The following is a 27,927-nucleotide window of genomic DNA, read 5'->3' on the forward strand; positions in this document are numbered from 1 at the left end:
TCATAGCAACGTAATTATAGCAAGCAACGTAGGCTAATTATCTACAGAGAAGTGCACAAAATTATCCCTAATTCAAAGTGAGCCCACAGGCCGTAGGAATTATAATTATAACTTTTGTTTATAGGTGTTCCTATGTCAATATCCATAAGCCTTTTGATGGGTTTTAAGTGACTATTTTGTTTGGTACGTTTCAGTGAAGGAATTATATCATCATGTCTGTTCTCAGTCAGTGTCTAATGATAAAACACATAATTTGTTTAGTACAATAATTGGTGGTTTTACAGATATTGCTCAAGCCTATAGATGTAGGCTAAATGACTCTACTCAGTGGGGATCTCCAGTGAAAAACCAAACTTAAGCCATCAGTGCAACTGGCCCTTGAGGCGTTCAGTGGATGCCTTAAATGGTTTAATTCTTACATCATTTTTCATATCTTGCCAACAACAATAAAAGGGTTACAGGAAACATTGCTTATTGAAGGCCTCTGATGAGGTTTGACAGTGTGCATGAAACCTCATCTGAGGCCTGTTAAAGCCTGTAGAGGGTTTATAAAGGTAATTATTGTGTAAAAACACAATTCCTCAGCCAAGTTTGATACACACAGATGTTAACATGTTACTGTTTTTCACATAAATCTGTAAACATATTAAACCAAATAGTTCTAATCTACAGTCATTGGAGGTGGAAATAGTTTTGTATAGGATACTGTGTGTCTTTGACCCAATTCTTATCCTGAACATAACAACACTTTGCAGTCTAGTGGTTTGTGTGGGTTCTTTTCAACCTTCTCAATCAAACATTTGTATGCCCAAATCATCCATGGTGTCCTGTCATATATGTAGCTCATCTGTTTCACAGATGTGAGCAGCAGCTTGCTATTCTGATTGAGGACCTCATTTGTGCACAGGCTTAAACTGAGACACACCTCTTTATATCCATATGTGTTTAATATCTTCTTGAAAACCACTGATAACCCTTTAACTTCAGAATACATTTAAATCAAACGATCTTTCTGTATGACCAAACAAAAACCACGTTCAAGTGTCTTTTAAGAAAATGATAAATAAGCTTAATGGTGATGTTCTACAAAATGCATCTCCTGTTATGAGACTAATAAAAATTTCAGTAACAGCTAATTTACAGTACGTATATCAGGTGGGTAAATATCCTGGAAACATTTAAATATATAAGGGTGTTAAGCCTGTTTTTAATATGATGATATTTATTTGTGCACAACAGCTTAAGACTGGATAGGAGGCTACTGCTTGCATCAGTATTGGAGATTTTAGTTCATTTGTAATTTCCTATTTCTTATAGTCTTTCTTTAGCAACTATTTTATTCATGATTGCAAGCACTTTTGTTGTTGTTGATCAATTTGCTTCACGTAGAATTGATTGGCATTTACTGTGCTTGCCCTCAATAGTCTGTAATTCAACTGCAAGAGCAATTTGTCATGGGATGCACTGTAGTGTATTGATGTGAATATAGTGGTGTACTGAGTGGTACTTTGTTTAGTCTACATACTCAAAATGGGTTTGGGGTTGGATTAAAAAAGCATCACACTGTGAGTATTCTTTTCCTGCAGGATTCCTGTGGGTTGTAGCTTTGGCAAAATGTGTTGCAATGACTCCCTCTGTTTATTTACTCTATTTAATAAAGACCCTATCCAGTATCTGTCTTCCAGCCTGTCCTCACAAGAAAAACGATAGTATAGGCCATAAATTCAGCCCGCAAATATGACCTATAGTTATGTTTGAGTTACAGACACCATCTAGCGGCCGTAGTAATTATGACCGGGAGAAGTGACGCAGTTCAGATGACATAGACTATAAAGTGACAAATTTCCATAATTTTGAAGTGGCAGGTTGGGTGAATGGCTAGATAGATAGATAGATAGATAGATAGATAGATAGATAGATAGATAGATAGATAGATAGATAGATAGATAGATAGATAGATAGATAGATGGACCTAGTTGCAGGAGACCGCTGTTCTCTTCCCGCTTCCAACTGCAAGTCAGGACAGTTTTTAAGAAAACGATTGTCATGGTGTTTGCTGTTGCCACGACGGCGGTCGCCAAACTTTGAGGAAGTAGTAACTTTGACCCACACCATGTTTCAAGTGATCATTTAAACTCAAACCATGATCTTTCTCTAACCCTAACCTAGTGGTTTTTGTGCCTAAAACTAACCAGGCTCCCAGACTGTAACCACAGCATTGTCACACCATAAAACATAATTATTTTTTGACAGCGATTTTTAACAGTTTTGGAAAGCACAGACAGAGGTGGCATATTAGAAAACACACTTTTGGGTTGTTCTGGTGTGCGTTAACAATCGACCTATGTGGTTGTTTAATTATGAGGATGTGTTGGACTCTTCACACCAGAGCGTGCCTGCTTTCTGTCCGCTCAAAGCAGCAGGAATTCCTTCCTGATCGCTAGCTAAGGCAAGTTGAATAGATTTACTGTGGATAGATGTTCAAAGTATATGCACTAGGGATGTGCAGAGGGCCCAGTATTTGTATTTGTATCTGTATTTGTTGAAGCAGCAAGATTATCTGTATTTGTATTTGTATTTGTATTTGTATTTGTATTTGTATTTGTATTTGAATAAAAGTGGAAAGAGGCTTAAAAATCCTCTTTTTGTTTTTATTACACTTTTAATTTTAGAAAATTAAAGTGTTACAATAAGTGTTCATGAATAAACTACCTTACGAAGGAGGTCCCCTCACTGGGTCTTGAACTGGAGTCTCCCAGATCATAGACCACTGTGCTGACTACTGAGCTAAAACTTTACTCATTGCCTTATTGCAGACAGACCTTTACCTATTTATACAACCATAACACAGAGACACAGACTGTGTAACATGTAGGGAAGGATTTCAAAGGCGATTATTGCTTTGCACTTTTCATTTATTGCCTATTTTTTACAACCTAACTTTGTGGAAAGAAGGGGAACAACAGGTTATGGAGAGTCCCTTGAGAGCACTTCACATGTGTCAGTAGCGCAGCTTTATCTCTGGGGAACACCCCCAACTCTGAGAGTGATGTCCAAATTAGGAAATGCGCGTCATGTAGCAGGTGGGCATGACTCCCCTCGTTGAGACCTGCTGATAGACGTAACAGCGGAGAAGAGAGACTGAGATAGCGATGTAACCGACCTGTGTGCTGGTATTTGACTTTTTTTTTTCTTCTCGAATACAAATAATTTAAAAAATATTTGTATGAAACAGATATTTGTACCAAACCCACTATTTGTGCTTTGCCAAATAACGTATTTGCATTCGGGCACACCCCTAATATGCACATAAGTGATCCAAATTGTTAACTGTTATCTTGTTAAGGATATAATTTTCTTTGCAGGATAATTCTGACCGTACAATGTTGAACTGTTTCTCTTCATTTACTTTTTTTCAAGAACAATAATTCCTTTATATACAGAATAACTATATAGTGTGTTTAACTATGATTTCCCCCCCTTTTATATAATTACACAAATGACTAAGACATGACCAGAAACGTGGAAATTTCTTTATTTCAAGTGCTCTAAAACAAATCAAATTATCACATGATCTACTATGTCTACCAGATGCCCAAGCATAATATCTGAGGAGAGATGAAATTCCACTGGAAAATGCTATCACAGAAACTCTATTACAAACAATATTGCTCACTCTCATCAATGCAACAGACATCTTGAATCCTGTAACCAGTTGTATAACACCTCATTTGTTTCATTAACCAGCAAGTAAAATAAATTTTCAAGGAATACATCCTAGTTCCATGTTTTCAGTATAATGGTGGAAGGCTTTAGAGTGTTTTTTTTCTCATATCTTAAAATAATGTCATGTAGGGCACACACGTAGAAATAAAACGTTAAGATTTCTTATTTTATCAGAAGGTATGGAGCAACTTCATAGCAACAATGTAGCTCATTTAAACTCTCAAATAGCTTGAGTGAGTGTGAATTTGTCTCATGAAAAACTGGAGAAGGCTTCAGACGGATCATGTCTGCAGTCTGTGTGGTCAACACAGATAACACATCTATTAAAACGGGACTGGCAGTTTTCCTCTGCACACCATTAACAACAGCAAGAACAAGTTTCCACAGAGATTTGATGGCATGCGATACTAAAGCCACCCCCTAAAGGCTAGCTGGCCCCTCTTCAGAGCTCTGCACCCTGGCCCCAACCCTCTCTCCATTAATTGCTTAACGGCACTCTTTCATCTCTGTTGACTTGATCCAAAGCAAACAACATTACCCTGCACATTATGATTAAAGAATGTCCTTGTTCTGGTCCACCCATACAACTTCTGCTTGGACCATAGACATAACAGAGCTTTTTTCAGAGCTTGTTGATTTGTGATCATCAGGGGTTATGCTGCATATATATTTTTATATTAGTTGGCATAATTTAGTTGTAATAAATGTGGTACAGTATAGACCAATAGTAACTTTACTGGCACAATACTTAAAAGTTTTGAAATAATAAAGCTGCCTTTTTTATTACAGCCAGATAAGAAATATGATAACCTATAGTAGCTATTAGTATTATAGTACTATTGGATGTCCGTGAAATACTTTCCATTTATTCAAACACTATTTTTATGTCTTAGCAGAGCTTCATAAAATCTATACTTATGTCCAACAATGTTGAGGATTTCTTTAAATCATATCTTTTATGGTTCACTTCTCTTTAACAGGCTGTAACGATGAAACATCTTCAGGTAAAAAGTTCCCTAACTGCATGATTATGACTGGCATTAAACCTCTGAAATTTAAGAGCAAATTGTAGTCATGCAGGCTATGTCCTTGTCTCTGTCCATTGCAATACTGAGTCATTCTTCACAGTGAGGCAAGGACTGAATGTTTTTCTTCAGGGTTTAATTATCAGCTGCCTGACAGGCTCACAATTTTTTTTTGGAATGGCCATATCTTGGGAAAAGCACATCCCATCTTTTCCCTACCTCCCCATTATTGTCCTGGAGAAAGCAAAGTGATTATTGTGAACTTAGATTTGCAGCTATGGGACCAAAACTAGCGCTAAAAATATCTGGATGGATGGCCTCTGATTAAAAGTTCTCAGTTGTCTAACCTGACACACAACTCGCATTTTATCCAGGACTGTGCAGCAAAACACAGCTAAAAAACACCATTGTCATAAAGTCAGAAGTAACAATAACATAAACTGGTGCAAATGAAATTGTTTTGTTTTTGTATATTTGTATACATATATATATATTTCAAACATAGCTACAATAGAGTTTGGTGGGAGACCACTTTTTGGCATTTGTTTTTATTTGACCGTTTGTCAATGTACAAGGACAAAAAACATGGGAAAGAAAGAGAAGGATGGCATGCATTAAAGATCCATAGCTGGACTCAAATAAGGAACTTCACAGTTACATGGTACAAGTCTCAGACTGCAGGATTCAAGGATACTCTGATAGAAGAACAGTTTTTGATTTAAAACATCAACAGTCACAGCTGTTGGTGTTATCGCATCAGAATCTGTTTTTTGTTTGTTTTTGTTTTTTTAGCACACAACCAATTGTTTTTGTAATATAGCCTATTGCAGACAAACCCTTTGATAATGTATTAGTTTAGTTCACATTAAAGCATGAAACTTTGATCAACAATCTCCTGAATAATGATAAGATTGTGAAATCTGGAGAGCCCGTTCTCTTTATTGAATTCACCAAATGAGCACATGAGTATACAGCAGACCTCAGATCATCTGAGCATCTTTCTTTTTAAAATCTTTTTATTGAAATTTTCAACAAAAGTTCCCAGGGTTGGGCAAACATATTCCACATTGTTAAAAAATATACACCAATGTAGTATAAATAACAATGACAATAGACAACCCTACCCCCCTTGATTATCTAGAAATAAAGAAATAAAACTAAAGATGTAGCTATTTCCATGAAGCCAGGGGTTATTTTTTGTGTCAAGGGCATAGTTAGAATGCATATCATGCTATGTCATTTGGGCGTTATGAAAGTATGTCAAAAAGGGTCTCCATGTCTTCGAGGTTGCATCTTGAATAATCAAAAAGAAATTTTAAAAAAGTCATCAGTATTTGGAATACATCAATTGTTGTAAATTTGTCTCTACCTAACTATTCAAGAGACGCATTTTCCGCTCTAGTTCGTAATATTAACTAAGCCTACAAAAATCCAGATTTCTTTTTGGTGATTTCAAACTCTAATGAATAAGAATTTGTTTTTACCTACGGTAGCCGATTTGTATTTTGAGTGTATTTTCTTACATGCACTGTACGTGTCAGCAGGATACAAACTAACAACACTATAAAAACATTATTTTATTTTGTTTTTTCCTTTCATCAACATCTGAGTCTTTATTGTATCAGTAAATAGTTTTGTACAGCATTCAAGCCATCAAATGAAGTGTGCATTTCAGCCACGTGGGCCAATGTTTGGGCTGAACTCACTTCCTTAGCAACGTGTATCTGAACCAGGAAGTACTTTTGGACGCTTCAGCTAGCTCTTCGTAGCGCAGTGGAGTGAGAGTGTTGTGGCTGCAAAGTTTGTCTCAGTTACATTTATCAGTGAAACTACTGTCCTTGTGTATTAAACACATGTCAGGTAACGTCGTGGTTAGCATACAGTCTTGTCGCTAAAAGGGGAGAAGGAGTGAAATTTGTAAGTCGAGATTTGTTTTGTTTTTGTGTTAGCGAGCTGTTAGCTAACAAGCTAACGAAAACACAGTACTCCAAGCTTGCTTTGCCAGTTATTTTGTCTGTAATATGTTGTCTGTTTTCCACTTTAATTCGTTAATTAGACACGTAATATAAAGTAATCAACGTGTGTTCAATAGTGCAAACTTTAAACTGACAGACGTAAGGATATATGAACAACAGAAATTGTGAGGAGAGTTAATAACGTCTAAACGATACCGCAGATGGGTGATGATGTCCTCATGTTATGTGCAAGCTTTCAAACTTTGGCTTCAAGTCTTATCGATCACAGCTAATAGCAGATATTTAGATATCGTTAGGCACAAGGTAGATGTTACTGACATGATGATCCACCGCTGACAGATCACTGACAGTGGTGAGCAATAGCGCCAATAGATTAGTGATTCATATTTTGTACAGATGGAGAATGATCCATTACTTCAACCAAAGAAGTCATTGTCAGTGCTGGTTCAGAGAGCCACCACACTCTTTGTATCTGCATGTCCAATCAAAAATGGTAAATCACCTTGTCTTGTATCATCCCTGAATTTGTATTTCTTTTTTCTTTCACAGGTGTGTCCTGAAAATGACTTTCTCACCTCTGTGTGATAGGCCATGATAGGCTTGTCAAGTTATGCAGGGGTTATGGAAAGTCTAATCAATTCTGCTGAAGAGCAGCAACCATCCTCTCCCCTGGACAATTCATGGTCCAATAAACAGGAACCAAGCAAGAATCAGAAGCCAGGTGTCGGTGGATTTGTTCTGGTGCATGCAGGTAAGCGTACACACCATCATTTACCTGCATAATTAAGAAGTCAAAAGAGGAATATTGTGAGATGCTACCCATGATGAATCAACACTCTGTAACACCAAAAAATGGGGATAGGGAGCTGTAGGGTCATTAAAATTGAACGTGATATTAACTGAGCTTGTAATGGGTTATGAAGATGTCTATTGCACTCTTTTGATTGAGACATGTACACTACACTTGTATATATTTTGTCTGTTGTTTTCCATGTCTTTTTTTATTCATTTAGAAGTCAACTCCTCCTGCAAGAGTTTACAAACCCTTCTAAAGTTTATTACTGAAATCTGTAATACCCACAAATACATTAGTTATTTATACAGATATGGTGAATGTCATTGAACATACTGTAGCCACGTCATTAATAAGACTGACCATTGACCTGCATGTTTTGCATAATGAGCTGCTGCCTCATTAAACCAGAAACAAATTACAGGTAGATTGCAGATACAGACTCAGTGACAGTTGACAGACACACATGTGCCCAGTGTTTTCATGGATGTGCCCTCCATTTGAGATGCATATGGAGAAAGAGAAACAGCGCTGTACAATAGATTAGAACATTAGTTTCGGCCTTGACCCAGACCATACAGCGAGGACATCACTCCCCATCTTCCTCAGCTGATTAAGATGTGAATTCGCGCTACAGCATTGTGACAAAGTTTTCTGTTGTTTTTAGGTTGCTCAGAATGTGACTCTTGTTTTTACTTGCTACTGCTGTTATTGGTGTGTCCATGATGCACTGAAAAACTACATCTCCTTATATATTTTCCTGCTTTGAAGCAGTCAGTTATCATCTAATGGATGGTCAAGTCTTTCTTATCATTTGCTTTCACATTATGTGCTTTCAGGAGCAGGATACCATTCTGAATCCAAGGCCAAGGAGTACAAGCATGTGTGCAAAAGAGCCTGCCAGCGAGTAAGTTTACTTTATAGGTTTTACCATAGATTTTACAGTATGTGTGCAGACAGGCCTGAACACTTGAAATCTTACTATGTTTGTACTCAACTGGCCTGTTTTAGTATGAAATGTTTGTAAAAGTGTTGCTATTTGGGACCTTACAGGATTCAGTCTCTTAAGTACTTTCTAATTAGAGAGCAACAGAATAGATCAACACATTATCATCCATTAAACAGCATCTCTGGGTTTTCCTTAAATAGTCAAAGAATGATGCTGCACCATCATATCTAAATGCAATTTTAGCTTACAGCATACAAAATACAGTATATGTGCTGCATTGATGACCAATAAATGTTTGTTTCTTTACATTATGTTAATGTGATAATTTCAGAATAAGTACACTTTTATTAATACAATGAAGTTGACCTATTATAGTCATTCTAATAGTTGACAGTTTGCCTGCTCTGACTGTGTAAACGTTGGTTGGGTATAACAACAAATCAGGTAGTAAGTCAAGATCCTAAATATCCAAATGTGCACAAACCTCCTCTACTACATTATTGCACACAACTTTGTTCTGAATAATTAATTGTCTTGTAAAAAACCATACTATATAATTCCTTTGCAATGATTTAAAAAATGGGGAATGTTTTTCCACATTTTTTTTAGAAAAATACTCTATGATGGAAAAACATTTCTATCTTAACATTCACTTTTTTGCAGTTATTTACAATTGAAACACCCAACATAGTACATATGTAGAACTTTTTGCAAGCTTTATTTCTCTTTTTTTATTCATCAGCTTGAAAAATCATAATATTGGAATTTTCTCTTACGTTTTATTTGAAGTTTGGTCAGGTTGGATAGAAACTATCTGTGAGCAGCTGTCTTTAAATCATTCCATTTTTCAGTGGTATTCCAATCTTTTCTTTGGCTGTACCACTGACGCACTTCAGTGTTCTTGTTTTGAAGTCATTCCAGTTTTCATTTGGCTGTATTAAGCACATTATGTTGTTGGAATGGAAGTCTTAGTTCTTTGGCACTCAAAAACAGGTTCCTCTCAAGAATTTCTCTGTATTTTGTTTCATTCATTGCTTCATAGATCTTCTCTCAATTTGCTGCCGCTGAAAAACAAGTCCATGGTGCCATCATTCTTGCTTTACAATAGAGATGGTGTTAGAAAGATGATGAGCTGTGTTCACTTTCTGCCGGAAGTAGTGCTTTGCATTAAGGTCAAAATAGTTCAATTTCAAAAGGGGTCAGTTGCGTTCATGTGTCCCAGTCATTCACATACCTTATTCCAACCTATTAGCTTGCTGCCGTTTGTCTACACACACATGAACTCACAGCCAGCCTTTGTCAGCCTCTATTTTCTTACTCACAGAGGGAGCTTACATGCAGTCAGTGGCAGTAAAGTGCAAAAAAAAAACCTAGGCAGATAACTGGAAAAGAGGAGATAATGTACCTGAATGTTCATATATCACAGTAAATGCACTGTAGCATTATTAAGAGGGAGAAAGGAAACCAAACATGAACTAAATAAAATGATTTATTTCTGTACATATCTTATCATAATGGACTTTAATGAGGTATTGTACAAATAGTGGAATGAGCGGTGGCTGTATTTGGTGGTTTTACTGGAAACCTGTTGCTCTTTTTACAAGGTGTCCCTGTTTGTCTTTTCCAGGCTGTGGACCGGCTCAAAGCTGGGGCTCTTGCAGTGGAAGCAGTGGCTGCAGCACTGGTTGAGCTTGAGGTTGGTTGATTATGATCCAGGTTTGATAATGTAAATTCAGTACTCAACCATTATAAAGTCAATATTTATTAACACATTGCATACAACAATTATTTGTATGTCCAGATTGGAGTTAAATAAAAAAAACAACATCCAAAAAACTTTCAGTGCAGATAAGAAACATAATTTGACATGTGTGTGTGTTTATCCAAAATGACTTTACTCTGTTCCAACCTCTGATGCATGTACGCACATCCTGTTGGATGACGTAAGGGATGATTTTCCTCAGGGCCAGGTTGGAAGAAAGAATGATTTTGATGAACTCCGCAGCTGCAAAAATGTACAGAGATGTGCTGTGTCACAGGCATAAGCTTTGATTATAAAATAACCTTATTCTGTGTATAGTTTTTCCTGTGACAAGAGAGGTATTTTTACTGTAACTCCTTTTGAAAGTGTAGTTTCAAATGTATTGTTGTGATTTTAATGCAGGTAGTCTTCATTTGGGTAGCAACAGAGAAACTTGCTCAAGCATGAAGCAGAAGACAAGAAATGACAAACAAAAGAGGTTATTAACAGCTCCTATCTATTGAATAAGAAATTAAAGAAAAGTCAGCAACAAACCTTCAACGCACATAAAATATTACTTACCATTTACTGGCTTTGACAAAATATGTAAAGAAGGGCATACCATTTGTGTTTGGAAGTGAAAATGTGCCAAAAGCAAAGCTATTTTGAATGTAAATCTGCTTATACACAAATAAATCAGCAAATTTCCTTATGAGGAAGGCCGTTAAGCACAAAAAACAGAATGAAAACTTAAAAAACAATTAGGAACCAACATAATAAAATCAGTATCAGAGCACAGAGTGGCAGAAGCTACCCTGCCATTTTGTCAAATCAGTGTCAAGATCATTATCTTCGGTGTACAGATTATAAAGATCTGCAGTCAGGCAGATTGACATCAATCTGATTTACAGAGCTTTTTGTTTTTGGTTCATAATGTTGTAAAATATTTTTAATTATCTTGCTTTGATCCTAATTCTGTATTTGATTTTCAATCTATGATTATATTATTTTTTCTTTCATAAAGCTGTTTCTGCATTAAGAAGTGTTTTCAGGTATTTAAGCAGTGACGCATACTCAGCAGGGTCATCATATTAGTTGTATAATAAAACATATAACTGCAGTACATATGGACGCTTCATTGTCTGAAAATATTGCTGTTACAGTAGGACTTAGAACCATAATAAGAGGTTCCCTTTTTATCTTGGTTTAACTATCTACAAAAGAATTCAAAAGCTTCTTTCAACTTATTAACATTGACAGTATGGCTCATGGTTGATATTTTTTTATTCTAGACTCTGTTGTTTTAATTGTTCTCAGGACTCTCCTTTTACAAACGCTGGCATGGGCTCCAACCTTAACTTGTCAGGGCAAATTGAATGTGATGCAAGCATCATGGATGGGAAGTCGTTGCATTATGGAGCTGTAGGCGCCATTAGTGGTGAGTTACTACACGTGTGTTGATATTTATGTAATATTGCTATGTTGTTGTGGAACTAAAGTTCAGTCACCTGGAAGTATTGCAACACATCAAGCCTCTTTTGCTGATTTAGTTTCTACCATCTCAGAGTTTTCAGAGATTACTGGAGAGAATTGGCATCATAAATTCTTACAATGGGGGACCACCCACATTTTAACTGGAGGACAACCAAGAAATGCTGTTGATATGTATACATCAGCAATCTGACAAACAGTTTTCCTTGAAGGCTTTCAACAAAAGCAATTTTTTTTTTCAAGAACTCAAGATTTATTCCAAACAACAGCCCAGGGGTGAAAGCTGGCACTTTTTAGTCCAAAAAACAGCAGATTGTTTTTATTACCATGTCTGCATGAGGTAACAGTTAGGCATATAATTTGTACATGATGAATGAAATTTTCTTGGCTTTGATATAAAATATATACTTGCCAACCTGTGCTTTTCGAAAGGTCGCAGAATTCAGTAAGCTGTTTTTAAAAGGCTGAATGTTTAAAAAGCAACGTAGCATTCATAAGTGTGCTTGTGTAACAAAAGCAAAAAAGGAAAACATCCAATCCTGCACAATTAAGTTAGTGAATATATTGCCTGTGAAAAGAAACAAAGATAATACTGAAAGCATGGAAAATCAACAGAGATATTACAGAAATCCAAACCATATTCACCTGTACTGCGAACCATGGCCTGCAGAGAAAGACTGACCATTCAGTCTTTTGATGACACTTCCATTTCTATTACTTCAAGGGATAACAAATCACTTATAGGTTTCCTCAATTTGTGAAGATCAAAATTAGTTGTCTTTAAATTGTGAGGATAACATTTAAATATTATCCAGAGCTGAAAGAAGAAAAATTGCACATTTACTTACAGCTATGTATTTGAACTATTTTGGATTTAAAGGTGCAGTGTGTAGAATTTAGTGGCATCTAGCTGAATGGACTTGGCAGAAATAGAACAAATATTCATAAGTATGTTTTCATTAGTGTATAATCACCTGAAAATAAGAATCATTGTGTTTTCGTTACCTTAGAATGAGCCCTTTATAGCCACACAGGGAGCGGGTCCTCTTCTATGGAGGCTGCCATGTTGCGCAGCCTTGTTTCTACAGTAGCCCAGAACGGACAAACCAAACACTGGTTCTAGAGAGGGCTTTTCATGTTATTTGTGAGTTCTGCAGCCACCATAGGTAGCTACATGCTTGGAAGGGCAGGGAGAGGGGACAGTTATTTAGTTGATTGCAATCTGCAACCTCACTGCTAGATGCCACAAAGTCCTACACACTGCACCTTTAAGATGGTAGCCATTACAGTGTCTGGAGTGCATCAGCAACTGCTTTTGTATGTCCAACTGGGCACTTAACTATACAGTAAGGAGTTGGTTAAAACTCCTTTCCAGTTCAGGCTATTTATCCAAGAGGAGTTGTTTTTTTATTGATTTGACTAAAGAATTATGTGTTTTCAAAATCTAACCATGATTTGCTTATACCATAATGAAATCAAGTAGTGTGAATTACTAGCCCTGTGATAATTCTGCCTTTTCCTTCAGGTATTAAGAACCCAGTCTTAGTTGCAAATCGTCTACTGAATGAAGCACAGAAAGGGAAACTATCAGCTGGCAGAATACCCCCCTGGTGATTATCATGGTTATCAATTAATGTCTTATTAATGTGACTATATCTCTACTCGTTAATGTTTTGTTTTTTTTCCATTTGTCAGCTTTTTAGTGGGGCGAGGAGCACATGATTGGGCCGTCAGCCATGGTATACCACCATGCCCCTCGGAGAAAATGGCTACCAGTGAGTATTTGAGTGAGGAGATTTGAAGGAGAAGTGCATCAACTTGTGTGGATTCAGTCGAATGAGAATATTGTGTCACACACAGAGTTCAGTTTATCTGCCTACAAGAGAAACAAGAGAAAGATGGAGCTGGCAGAGAAAATGGACACAGGACATAATCAGACAAAGAAAAGACGACAATCAAGTGAAAATGTGAGTAGTATTATATCAGTAAATGTTAGATAAATTATTTCAATAGCTTTATGTGTAATTTTACTCAACTACACCAGTTGAGTTAAAATGGGCCCTCAGTCCCTACTGATTTTATGGCGGTATTCCATGCAGCAAATATGAGAGGTTTAGACCTGACTGTCCAACCAGGGGCATCATTTGCGCAAAAACAAAATGTTCTACGCTAGGGGTCGGCAAATAGTGGCCTATGAGCAAAATCTGGCCCTCTACCAAAACTTTTTGGCCACACTAATGAGATCCGAAATTTTCATTTATTGGGCCACATCAAAACTTGAAGACAAGTTTCAGAAATCTATTGTAGAAAAAACAATAAAAATCCAAAGAGCTCTATTAAAAGTAATAAAATAACCACTTCACTTTAATTAAGCAGTACCACTGCAAAAACACAAATACAATTTCTCAGAATTATTAAACCAAAAGGGATTTAGGTCTCACCAACACAAATGATAAGATTATATTGTTTTCTCACAGCAACAGGTGTTGACAAATGACCTATTAAATGCAAAGCACTGAATACACTTGCCACTATGTGTAGAGAGAAACAGAACAAACAGACAACAGTGAAGACAATGCAGCAAACACCATAAAACAAACACAAGGGGTAATGTTCTTGGAAGAGACCAAAAGTATTATAGGTACCCTCTGGAGTTTCTAGTAGCGCTATGGAGCTTTTTTATTTTTTATGAGTGGGTTCTTGTTTTGTTTTAACATGACTGTGGCTGCATCACTTGGTCTATTGTGGCTTCTATTAGTGAGGAAAATTGCATTTATTCCTTCCTCTTCTGTTAAATATTGTTGTGCTTCTTATTCTAACAAGAATCTTAAAAGTTTTTAAAAAATGCAGTATATGTAGCTTGCACTCAGTTTCTGGACACAAGAAAACTGAATGAAAAAGGCCAAAAATATCAAGTAGAATATGTTACTTTATACAAGGAAGAAATTAATAATTCTCCTTAACTATATCCTGCCAGTTTTGATCTCAGGTTCTTCCAGGGTCATTGAAGGAAATGGCATTACCAGGTTGCAAAGACTGTTTCAATGAATTATTTAAGAAACTAACGAGAGTAAGGGCAAAGTTTCAGTGCCCTGAGCAGCAGCACTAGAGAGCGGCTTGATGATGAGTAGAAAGCAGCTGAGAGCAAATTAATTCTGCTCCCTGCTCACCAGCAGTGGTGCCTGCACAGAGGAGGGTGGGAGAGTTTATCTTGGTTCGGATGTTAATTGTGTTAAATGGACTAAAACGTGTAAACGCCGACAGCCCGATGTGCTCCATTGGACCTGTTTTTTTTACAGTGTTATTGTTTATTTAGTTCAGTCACATCAATCCTCAATATTAATGATACTGTATATCCATGAAAAGAAAGACTAACATCCAGGTTGGACTGTTTGTTGACATATGATCAAAAGATTGATTTAAGTGTCAAATGGCTAATTGTCCGAATGAGAGTTAAAGGTTTGAGTTGCCCTCTGTTGTCATCTATCTCTTACATGTTTACACAAACCTGCTAGACCTATTAAAAGATGAATATGTGACCATTTGGTGCAGTCCAGCTACCACAGACCTGGACATAATGGACACTCAGACTGCGACTGCTCACATGCAAGTCATGTCTACAGTTTTAGGGTATTTTACAGTAATTTGGCATCAGCCTTATCTTAAATTTTGCTCCTGCCATTGTCATACAAAGTTAATTACTATATCATAACCTCTTTTTGTATCAAGAATGGTGACCATAAGAGACTATTTAATAAAAAACATTTATGCAGCAGGCTTTCATTTTCCTATGCAGTGTTCTTTCTATGTCTCTGTTTTTCTGCCAAGCAATAAAATCTTTCCATTCTTTTTTCAGAGCAATATAGGCACCTGTCTCTTGATGGTGTATAGTTGCAGTGCAATCAAAAGCATATTGATGTAATTCCAAAAATGCCCTTAAGTCTACCCTATTTACTGTGGATTTTTTTCCTCATTTAAGGATCCTGATAAGGAATGACAAGATGCTCTTTGTAGCATTTCGAAATAGCTGGCTCTGGTTCTTTTTGGCCTCAAAAGCCTGGAGACGGGGCTGATTTAGGAGTGCATAAGAAAGATGAGACAGGCTTTTTTTTACTCTGCCATTTCATGGGTTCAGTGAATACTTTGGTTTCTGGTAAGAGTGGGCAGGGTTGGAATACACTTCCAAAATGCCATTTAGCACATTCACACTGTAAAACTTTATTTATCTTGCAGTCTGACTCATGATGGTTCACAAACAAGTCACATCCAAAGCAAACTGCAATCAGGGAAGGAAAACAGCTGAGTGAAATCACAATACATTTTTGATGAAATTTGAAGGGCATAAAAGAATGATTCATAAATTTGTCATGCAGTACGTTCTTAATTTTGTAAATCTCCTTTGTCAAAGATGATGGTTCTACTTGAAAATGTGGAAGTTTGCACAGAACTTCCTCCATAATCTCTCCTCCTTTAAGTTGACTAAAATTCTCACTTGATAACAATTGTCACTTGAAAATGTCAGTTTGTGTATATACATTACCAGTCCAAATTTTGGACACATCTACTTATTCAAGGGTTTACTGTTTTCTACATTGTAGAACAATACTGAAGACTTCAGAACTATAAAATAACACATATGGAATCATGTAGTAACCAAAAAGTGTTAAACCAAAATATGTTTCATATTTTAGATTCGTCTAAAGTGGCCACCTTTTGATTTGATGACTGTTTTGCACACTCTTGGCATTCTCTCAACCTTTCAACTTTTGCAACAGTCTTGAATGAATTCCCACATATGCTGAGCACTTGTTGACTGCCTTTCCTTCACTCTGCAGTCCAACTCATCCCAAACCATCTCAATTAGGTTTAGGTCAGGTGATTGTGGAGGCCATGTCATCTGACGCAGCACTCCATCACTCTCCTTCGTGATCAAATAGCCCTTACATAGGTCATTGTCCTGTTGAAAAATAAATTGTCTGCATAAGCGCAAACCAGATTGGATGGTGTGTTGCTGCAGAATGTTGTGGTAGTCATACTGGTTAAGTGTGCCCTGAGTTCTGAATTATCGCCAGCAGTGTCACCAGCAAAGCCCCCCCCCACACCATCACACCTCCTGCTGCATGCTTCATGGTGGGAACCACACATGCAGATACCATCCGTTCACCCTCTCTGCATCTCACAAAGACACGCCTGTGGGAACCAAAAATCTCAAACTTGGAATCATCAGACCAAAGCACAGATTTCCACTGGTCTAATATCCATTCTTTGTGTTTCTTGGCCCAGGCAATTCTCTTCAGTAGTGGTTTCTTTGCAGCAATTTGATCATGAAGGCCTGATTCACGCAGTCTCCTCCCAACATAAATGTGTCTGCCTCTTGAACTTTTGGACGCATTGATGTGGGCTCTAATCTGAGGTGCCATTAATCGGCGATTTCTGAGGCTGGTAACTCTAATGAATTTATTCTCTGCAGCCTCTTGGTCTTCCTTTCCTGGGGTGGTCCCCATGAGAGCCAGTTTCATCATAGCATTTGATGGTTTTTGCAACTGCACTTGAAGAAACTTCTTGTTCCTTCTTGCTTCTTTCTTCTTGTTGCTTCTTCTTGTTTGTTTTGAAAGTTCTTGAAATTTTCCGGATTGACTGACCATCATGTCTTAAAGTAATGATGGACAGTCGTTTCTCTTTACTTAGTTGAGCAGTTCTTGCCATAATTTGGATGGCTACAGTAGTTGAATAGGGCTATTTGCTGTATACCAACACTACCTCAGCACAACACAACTGATAGTCTTAAATGAATTAAGAAGGCTAGAAATTCCATCGGTTAACTTTTGACAAGGCACACCTGTTAATTGAAAACCATTCCAGGTGACGACCTCATGAAGCTGGTTGGGGGAACGCCTGGAGTGTGCAAAACTGTCATCAAAGCAAAAGGTGGTTTGTTTAACACTTTTTTGTTTACTAGATGATTCCATATGTGTTATTCTATAGTTTTGATGTCTTCAGTGTTGTTCTACAATATAGAAAATAGTAAAAAATAAAGAAAAACCCTTGAATGAATAGGTGTGTCCAAACTTTTGACTGGCACTGTGTATTTTTTTCTGTTCACTTGACTCTTGTCCTTATGGTGATGTAGGAAAATGGTTCAGGGTGCCTCGACACAGTGGGAGCCGTTGTGGTTGACCTGGAAGGGAATGTAGCTGCAGCAGTGTCCAGTGGAGGCTTGGCCATGAAACATCCCGGCAGGGTTGGCCAGGTAGTCAGGCCCTCTTCTCTTTTTTTCTGTGTCCATGTCTTAATCCACGTTACACCTTCAATATCATGAACCACAATGTGCTATACATTTTCAAGTAATAGCCAGAGCCTTTATTTTACTCAATGAAAGACTGAACCAGGCTTTTATTTGAGACAGACTACTATTACATGCAGTCATTTCAGTGTGTTCTTTTTAGTTAAATGTTTTAGTACCATAATATCTCACTTCTAATTTATCCTTACACATAGCCGAGACAGTACTATATTTAGAGAACAAAATTATCAGTGTAGTGTCACATTATAATACAGTGCTGAGAATAATTGCAGCTAAAAAAACATCAGGGGTTTTCCTACCTATTCTGTCTGAAGCCAAGTCTTTAATTAGCTAATGCAACTTCTCATTGTAGCCTTAAAAAGACTGAAAGCAGGAGTGCCCCAGTAACCGAATGGTTACCACGCATGCCACATAACTGCAATGTCCCTGGCTTGATTCCAGCCAGGGCCCCTTGTTGCATGTCATAGCCATCCCTCTCTCCCCTTGTTTCCTGTCTGACTCTTCACTGCCCACTATCCAATAAAAAAAGGGAGTTATGTGTTTGAATTAATGGAAACTTAATAGCAAAAAAAAAAAAACCTACATTAAAAAATAAAATACTCCATACCAACCGAATTAATGAATCGGTATGATTTATTGTCTTATTGCCTCATTAACACCATTACTGTGCAAACATCATAACTCTTTTGCCTCTAAAATGTCTACATTTCCTCTCTTTTCTCAGGCTGCTCATTATGGATGTGGCTGCTGGGCTGAAAATGCCTGTAATATGAACCCTTATTCTACAGCAGTGAGTACCTCAGGTATACCAAAGCGCACTTTATACAGCCTACTTTGCAGTTGTGTGTGTGTGTAACTTTTCCTCTTATATTTAATGTTTACCATTAGCTTATGTTTTGTTTTGGAGATGATATGAATCAGACACAGATATTTGATATGAGCCCCGGGGAGTCAAGCTTCAAAAAGCCCGATAATACTTTCCGATGACCTCCAACCATTCCCGCTGAGTGATTCTCATCTGTCACTTCCTCAGTTGATTGAGTCATCATTCTCCGCTCTTTGTTAGTCAGCTGCATGCCAGGTGCATTGCAAAGCTCTTTGGATTTGCAGTGACATTTGACATGGGACACCTGCTATGGACGTGCTAGAAAGAGAATCACTGCAGTGCAGTGGAAAGCTTTAGTTTGCAAACTTCAAGTACAGTTTTCTAAATTCAAATCATCATTTTGTTGGTATAAATGAGTAGTATTATACCTGCAATTAAATCAGTCAAATACAGTTTTCTATAAAGTTATTTTTAAATACTGAAGTTTATGTTACAACATCTCATGCGAGAGGGATCAAGTGGTGATGGTATCAGGTTTCATTTTGCCTGAAGCTATTTATTCACCTTATTTCGCACTGTTAAAGTTTCTTTCTGATTTAAACTGAAAACAAAGTGCAGCAGCATCAAAATTTTGTGCAAGTTCACAATAAACAGATACCTCCAGGTGATATGACAGTTCATGATATGCACCTGCTAATACAATATGAAGAAAGAAAGAGAAAAACTTTTATTAGACTTTGTAGAAAATCTGTTATACATCTTAGAAGTGCATCAGAGATGATCAGCTTTAATGCTTTCAAGTTCTACACACACTTAGGACTGCAAACATAATTTGCCTGAACTCATAACTCATTTGTAGACAGCCTCCATCACTCACCCTACTACCCCCCCACCCCCCACCCCACACTACACTCCGTGCCATGGGAATAATTTATAGTCGTCACCTGTCAAGCACTGCTTGTCCCTCTCCCTCTTCTCTCTTTACTGTGCCTGCAGTGTCAGCATCAGGGGGAGGAGTGGGAGGAAGTAGGTGGTTTCTATTGTTTCTCGTAATACAGACTTGGAAAGTTGAACTATGCCAACTGGCAACCCTGCTGGGTTTCCATTGTGGATAATGGTGGTCATCAAGGTTTAAGGTCTGACAGTTTGTTAAAGGTTGTCAATAATTTATCAGAGGAAATCAGAGCTATTGAAACAGCTCTGGTTATTTCAGATACTGTCATAACACATTTACCACATAGAACAAAGCTGTTGAAATAGGTGTGCAATGATATAAAGATTGCAAAGAGTGCAGTAGATAATTAAGTCCCCTCGAGTATAAGCTCATATATAGCAGACAAGATTTTAATTTTAATGCAACAAGACCAATCTCTGTCTATTGTGTTCTTTATTTTTATATAAACGTAAACAATTCCTGTGCAGAACAACTTCAACTGAAGTGGTTGGATGGATGGTTTGATTGAAAGCATCTGACACTGCTGGGAAGTATTTTTGTCTTTGGATTACCCAGAGTAACTTGCCCTTTAAAAGAGACTTTGTTGTTCAGTTTTTCAAATGTAAATTTTTAATGCTCTGAGCACTGTACATGAAATTCCATTTACCACCATTACACTGGGATGGCAGGAGAAAACTCAGCAGCAGATATCTGCATTCCCACCTCCTCTCTCTCTCAGTCTCCGGAGTGTGGAAGGACAAGTATAAGGAATATGGAGGTCAGAGTTGAGAGATGGTGAAGGGTACTCACATACTCAACACTTCCATATAAAAAAGACAAATGTTTGTATTGACTGAACCCTGGCCGTCACTGCACCAACCTGTCTGGTGAAAGTGAACTTCTTTTGGCAATAGAAGGGAAGTTTGTGATTAAAAATGCGTCCGCCTTTACAGCTCTGCACGTAGAGAAACAATATCGACTTCCTTCCTGCTTCCGTCCATCTTCTGCTGACACGGCAAACACAGGAGCAGAGAGGCAATCTCCTGAAGCTCTTTTAGGGTATAAATTAATACAGAGTAGTCATTGGAACAAAGACATCCTTCCATTTTATTCTTCTGCCATTTTAAAAAGGAGTTGCATTTTTCCTTGACATATTTAACATATACAACCATACTAGGAGAGTGCATGCCTCTTGTAGTTGAAAGAAAAATTTCTGGTTGTGAGATGTATGGTTTTGAATGTGAGGAAGAGAGGCTATATCAGCCCACTTCTTTAAGATGCATAGACATTTGTCTGCAACATAGCTTCTGGGGAGCATTAAAATCTTTTGATGTGGATCTGTAGCCTAATGCATCTCAGTGCAGAGAGCTGATTTGATCAGACAGGCTGAAGCCGGAGTCATATGTACTTGGACCACTGAGATTGCCGGCATTTTCCACCCTTAAAGCTTGCTTGAATGAATGATCACCAGCTATACATGTTATGTTATATAATTCTATACACTATACACACCTTATACTCATAGGCACAGTTTTAAATGATCCAAATATAGTGTACAGAAAAATTGTTGCAGTTGTTGAAAATCAGATATTTCTTTGAAGCCAAAAATTTTCTGAGGTGAAGTTTTATTACTTTATCTGTGTTTGACATAGCCGCAGAGGAAAATGCTGCCATAAATTTAGATCCTGTAGATTTATATCTATGATCGCACAAGATGCCAGTTTGGTGAGGAAGTCCTGTCACTTACTCGTGGTCTGCTACTTAAAGGTGATTTCTTCCTTTTTCAAATTAAATTACAAGCAGTATAAGACGATCTTGGTTAATCTATTATTCCAGTAGATGAGGTGTAGATGTTTTGCTCTGTATATATTTTCATCTCATCCTCCGTCTTCCTACAGTATATTGTGGCTATGCCTTTGATGTTAGCAAAAAAAAATCTTTCCTTATGGGGATGGAGAGCATAATGTGTGTTCCAGTACGACACCTGTTTTTAATTTCCTTACATGAAAGGCATTCCCATCAAAAGAAACAGAAAAAACAATAATTTTCATCCTGACACGAGGACTATGATCCTCACCCTATATGTCACTCTTCCTTCCCGTCACCCCACCACCCCTTAACCCATCCACCCACCCACCCACCACCTCCTCTTCTCTAATTTGTTTTGCAATATGCGGCTCATGTGGGTCTCTTGTTTTATATGCGTTGGCTGCTTCGTCTGGCCTTTACTTTGCTGTGGCCAGTTAGAGTACAGCTCACAAACGTCACTGTTTACTCTCGCTGTTGTTGGCTGTCACGTACTGTGTCTCAGTTTGTCGGCCTTTTTCTTTTTACATTTCTCTTCCATGGAGTTGTTGCTGTAGTGTGGGCTTCTTGCTGCAGCTCTACTTCAACTGTGTAAGTGCTGCCATAATATCCAGTTCCCCTGGGACTGAGCGGTTTACGGTAAACTCAGTACAAAAGGCACAGTACCTGGCCAATCCGACATTCTGCTCTCGTTAAAAAAGAACTTCAAATTGCTCCAGGCATCTGGTCTCCACAGTTACCGACCTGCATTCAGTTTTGTTGTAGTTACCTGATATTTTATGGGGACTTCATTTGTGTTTACAGAAACAACAAGGCTATATTCTTAAGTCTTTATGGGGTTTTACTGGAGCTTTTGCCAAATGTGTTTTGTTTTCACATTTAGATTTCTTGTGTTTTTCCTGAGTACAGGTAGACTACATTTGAGAAATACCATATGTAAGAATTCAATGTGCGCTCAATAACTGTCTTTTTCTTGGCAATTATAAGATAATAGTGTTAGTTTTAGTCCTTTAAGCAATAAGTAGCATTTTATTTAAGATATAAAAAAAGCACACCTGCTATGTTTTGACTTGAAATTTGTAGAGGGGAAGGTGAGACATTCGCTCAGGCTGCCCATGCTTTTTATGGCTCCTGGTTTGCTTAAATGCCTAACAAAACACTTTGTTTCTCTCCTTGGACTTCTCTTAACACTACATGTGGTATGACTGACGAGCATTGAATAAATTCAGAGGAATAGGTTTGGCCATGAATAAAATGTTCTCACACAGTTCAACACACAACTTCTATGTATACTGCAGTTTTGTTTCTGTGGACTGAAAGAAAAGATACAGTGTGTCAAAGCCTTTGCAAATAAGTTTGTTAGTTTTGTATTTGGCATGCAGTCACTTATGACAACTGTTTCATAAGTCCCTATAATAATAATATTAATAATAATATTTTTTTTTACCCTTCACATTACCCTTCACAATGAATAATATTTTTGATGTTTCACCATTTAAACTGGGAAAATAATGTTTCTAAAATGTATATGATGGTAATATGTAAATTGATCACTAAGTAATATAAAATTGATTCACAAATTTATTTTACAAGTATGCATGCATGTACTGCCATACGCAGCCCGCTAGAGTACACAGTTTATAGAAGTGGAATTAATACTGGATGGTTGCAGTTTCAAATTCCCAGACCAGCTGTGAATCTGGGCAGGGAAAACTGAGGGAGAAACACGTTCTCCTTCAGTAATTACTGTCAGTGTGCCCTTGAGCAAGGCATCTGTACTTGGCAGCCTCCAGGTGCTGTCATCTTTACCTGAAATAATACAGCTTAAAGGCATCACACCGAGGAGTACATGCCAAAATGACTGCAGTAGCGCTAAATCTTTTGTACGGGCTGAAAAAGCTAATCCTTTAATTCTGCAATATTTTCCATTACGTCACTTAATAACCAGATATATTGGCAAAATGTGATCTTCTTAACAAATTTTGAATATCAAAGCATAGTATTACAAATGGTAATCAAGAAGTGCTCTTACGTACTGATCTCAAAATTCACTTCAACATCAAGACATGATTAATACCATACACAACTGATGTTTTAACGGTCCAATTTTTTATTTGCCGTAGATACTTGGGCGTAAGTTTGTGCTGCATGTGCTACTACTCTCTCAAAGTCGACTCACTGGAGACTTTGTGCAATTCTGATTGGAGACTTGCAACAAAGGATAGAGTTGATACAAGCTTACGATACATTTTTAGCTGTGTCTGTCTGTCTTTTGCCAGGCTGTGGAGAGCATCTGATTCGCACCATGCTGGCACAGGAATGCTCTGCTGCCATGCAGTCTGAAGATGCCCACCAAGCACTGCTGGAGGCTATGCAAAACAAGTTCATCAGTGAGTCCCCCTCATGTAGCCTGATTCACACTCCTTTCCACACCCACTGATTTGTCAGCTAACAATGTGTTTGTGAAAAACCCAATTAGGCACAGAGAGAATTAAACTAACAGACAGATGTTGCATAACATAAGGAAGAAACTAACAACTGGAAACCTTGGAAATAATAGAATCAGAGGAGAAGTCTTTTGATTTATGGTTAGTTTTCACTGTTTAAACAGGGCTCTCAAATGTTCCACACATTATAGTTGAAAGCCACAGATAATTTTAGAAGACATAATTGTTTTGTTGAAAGTTCATGTGGAGATGTAATTTTTTTTTTTTTGCCATATTCTCAGAAGTGGGCAATTTTAGAAAAAGTCTTGTTAACTGTGTTTGCTGCGCCTGTGAATGACCACTGGGACAGCTCCGAGAAGACAGAGCAGAGGAAGAAAGGACATGTGGAAACATGTGGTGGTTTCTGCCTTGTTCTGGCCTCCTTTAGAAGTCCGTCCCAGTTTGGCTTTGTCATAGACATCTGTAATACCAAGACGTTTTGGACAGGCTGGATGAAGTCAATTTGAAGTTAATTCTTCTGTTGTTTCCTTTCAAGGCGCACATTAAGTTAAACAAAGCTCCATAAATCCTACTTTAGGAGGAGCAAAGATAACAGTGTCTCAACTTAAGTCACATGATACATTTAAGGCAGGTTCTCTATATTCAATATCTATGTATTACCATCAGTTTTTTACATCTGCTTGTGTAATACAGTGAGTCTCATGGTATGGTAAACCTGTCACACACACACACACAAATACTCAAAAATGGTTTAAACCCATACATTTAGGGCCCTTTCACACCTACCTCATTTGGTCCAGACTTTCAGACTTTTCAGTTTGATCCAAACCAAAATTACAGGTGTGAAACCTTCCCCAGACCACAGTCCATACCAAACAGCCGAACCTCGGTTGGATCAAACTGAACAATGGTACGGTTGGTTTCTAGTGTGAAAACATTTTTTGGATGGTTCGGACTTTTGGACCAATTACAGGAAGTTCCAGTAGGGTATCCTCATGGATAAAGAAAAAAAAAAAGAGCTGCGTTAGCAGAATGGGAAATATGGTCCGACGATGTTAAAAAAAAGTCAACTGGAACAAAATGCCAACACTTTCCAGATATTTTCGGAGAGGATGAGAAAGAGAGGATATGAGAGGACTGGAGAGCAGTGCCACCTGAAGATAAAGAAACTGTAGTATGTATAGTATAATGATATAATATAGTCACAACAAAAACTGTTCATTCATTTATCTCCACTAATCCAAACAGTGATAAAAGGCTACCCACTGAATTGACAACACACCTACGTCAGACACACACCTGTGTACAAACCAATCTATGTCAAGTATAGGGAGACACAGCCCACATAGGTGATGATGACAGGACGTAGGTATGTCAGGTAAAGTTCTTTAGTGCATCCACATAATTGCAATGTGAAACCAAAGCTAACCAGATCAAAAGTATACAATATAACAAAAACATTAACCTTGGTTCAGACTTTCAGGTGTGAAAAGGCCCCTAATCTTTTAGTTGTTATACAGTAACAGCCAAAAATTTGGATAAGCAAGTGTGTCCAAACATTTGATTGGTACTATAGGTTAAATACTGGTGAACATTAAAGCAATAATTGATTTGTTCTCACATTTATAACATGTAGAAATGTCAGTGTTTAACATGATAAATTTAAAAGCCTTTTAAATTGTACAACAAATACCAGGATTTTGTGTGAATGTTTCCTAGCTATATACTAAAAAAAGTTTTTTTTTTATTAGAGTGAAGGGAACATTACAGCATGGAACTAAAATCAGTGTGAAATGCAACAAAGAAACAATGGCACGCAGACACAACAATATATTCATCAAAGGCACCAATTGGTCCTGTTTTCCTTCAACTTGTTGCTGTCTTGACATGCTGTAGCTGTTCTTAGTCTGCTCTTTTCCAAACCGAGCCCTCTTTTCTTTTATTGCCTCACATTTATCTGCCAAGTTTTTTTTTGTCTACATGACATCTCATTCAAGCGTACCTGTGCTAAGTCAAGAAGCAAGAAGTTCTCATACCACACAATTATGTTTTCTGTTTCTGTTTTTAAAAATATGCTTTAAGGTCTTTGAGGGTTATTTAGCCGGATGTTTTTCTTTACATTAAATATTGTGTTACAGAGAATGGGGAGTTAAAAATTACAATACCTGTCATTGACCTATTATGTACTAAAACATGCCCATACAAATGGGCTGAAATGTTTTTTTTATTTAACAGTCTGCTAAATAAAAAAAATACATCAGGACAGAATAATTGCTTTCAGTTGTTTAACTTGGCCAGACAGGCAACTAGAACAGAGGGATTTTCTTCTCATAGATCACCACGATTTGATTAAATGGGCTGTGTTTTGTCTCGTCCATACATGTGTTATTCTTGGTTCGATGTGTCGGAGTGGAGAGACTTTATTGACTGAGGTAAAACTTGTCATTTTGTACCATGTTTATGCCATGTTCAGTCATCTCAAGTGTACTGTTTTCTTTGCATGTCCAGGCTCACCCTTTCTGGCCAGCGAAGATCGTGTTTTGGGTGGAGTAATTGTCTTGCGGTGCTGTAGATGTGTGGAAGCTCAGCCATCTCAAAATATTCAGGGTATACTGGGTAAGACATTAATCATTTCAAGCCAGATCATACCCCACACCACAGCTGATGGTAGGCAAAAAATTTGGCTGCTAATATTGAAAAATCTATCATCAGATAGTCAGGAGGAGGGGGGAGGCACCGTGGATTTCCTGGCGGGTGGTCTGTGTTTTAACTTGCACAATCAGGCTCTGGTTTCACACCCTTCATCTCAGATTCAAACAGAGACCTCCCACAACGGAATCAACCGCTAATCTTCAGACAAGTGGAGGCCTTCTGAATACTGCCCAGTTTGGCTGATTGTGTTGGTGGATCTGGTTTCTCTACCTGGAGCTTCTGAGAAAGCTCCTTTCTTTTTTGCAAAGCTACCGTCATGGAATGTGATTTAATCTGAGTTCTGAAAGAGAAAGTCAGAATCTGACAATTCACCGGGGGGAAAAACAAGACATCTGGGTTTTATCTTTGCCATTTGCCCTTTGTGTTGATGACATGATGTATATTGAACCCTCAGTTCCAAACATACCAAAACCTGTAGATGAGTTTAACTTCACTTAAGTTCTTGATTTGAAATTGAAAATGACGGCAGATGACCAGTGAAGTGCCATTAATGAAATATGTCAGCTTAATTGATAACATGTTTCAAAGTACCACTTGAACATAGTCTCTTTTCTCCCCACACCCTTACTCTGCCCCCTTTATATTATTAAAATAATATACTTTTGATGTGTATTTATGTTGCTCTGTTTTTAACATTTTTATCTGTGTATTTCCACAGTGGAGTTCCTATGGAGTCACACCACAGAGAGCATGTGTGTTGGCTACATGTCTGCCCAAGATAGCAAAGCAAAGGTAAGTTCACCAATCAGCTTGACAAGCAACATTAACAAATCTTTAACAATGTACCAGTATGGGTGCTTGTTCGTATTACTGTTCATAAGATTTAGAGTATCACGGTCCAGTGGCTTGAAGATAAATCAGGCATGTTTTTTCATAATTTATGCACTACCTTGTCTCCTGTCTTGACTTCCAGTTTGAGACATAGACTTCAACTTGAGCACATGTCAGAGTCTAAGTTGATTTGACAAATAGTCCCTGATAATGTGTTGCGCCTGATTTGAATTCTGGATACTTGGAAAGCCTTTTCCATGTGTTTTTCCTTTACCTGCTGGTGGGAGACCATCTTGTTCATTTTTGCAATTCTTCCCCATTTTTCTAACCTGACGCGCCAGATGGTTTGTTACACAGAACCATCTGAGAAGTCGTCCTTGGAAACTGTTTAGAAAAGGGCAGGCACTTCAAAAAATTACTTGGCAG

General features: G+C 37.7%; 1 protein-coding gene across 2 annotated transcripts in view; it reads left to right on the top strand.

The window, feature by feature from the left end:
* Positions 1 to 6,296: 6,296 nt before the first annotated feature.
* Positions 6,297 to 27,927, top strand: part of tasp1 (taspase, threonine aspartase, 1) — a 28,711-nt gene continuing 7,080 nt past the window's right edge. Inside the window, exons 1-13 of one of the 2 annotated variants that reach the window (XM_042433774.1) lie at positions 6,297 to 6,668; positions 7,277 to 7,478; positions 8,360 to 8,427; positions 10,097 to 10,165; positions 11,528 to 11,648; positions 13,227 to 13,311; positions 13,397 to 13,476; positions 13,562 to 13,668; positions 17,832 to 17,951; positions 18,730 to 18,808; positions 23,851 to 23,961; positions 26,527 to 26,634; positions 27,389 to 27,462. In XM_042433774.1, the coding sequence (XP_042289708.1) occupies positions 7,319 to 7,478; positions 8,360 to 8,427; positions 10,097 to 10,165; positions 11,528 to 11,648; positions 13,227 to 13,311; positions 13,397 to 13,476; positions 13,562 to 13,668; positions 17,832 to 17,951; positions 18,730 to 18,808; positions 23,851 to 23,961; positions 26,527 to 26,634; positions 27,389 to 27,462 (1,182 nt within the window). In that variant the 5' untranslated portion in view covers positions 6,297 to 6,668; positions 7,277 to 7,318. The remainder of the gene's footprint in view (positions 6,669 to 7,276; positions 7,479 to 8,359; positions 8,428 to 10,096; positions 10,166 to 11,527; positions 11,649 to 13,226; positions 13,312 to 13,396; positions 13,477 to 13,561; positions 13,669 to 17,831; positions 17,952 to 18,729; positions 18,809 to 23,850; positions 23,962 to 26,526; positions 26,635 to 27,388; positions 27,463 to 27,927) is intronic. The other variant, XM_042433776.1, reaches the window with a different exon arrangement.

Source organism: Thunnus maccoyii, chromosome 14 (assembly GCF_910596095.1).
Source record: "Thunnus maccoyii chromosome 14, fThuMac1.1, whole genome shotgun sequence".
Taxonomy (NCBI): Eukaryota; Metazoa; Chordata; class Actinopteri; order Scombriformes; family Scombridae; genus Thunnus; species Thunnus maccoyii.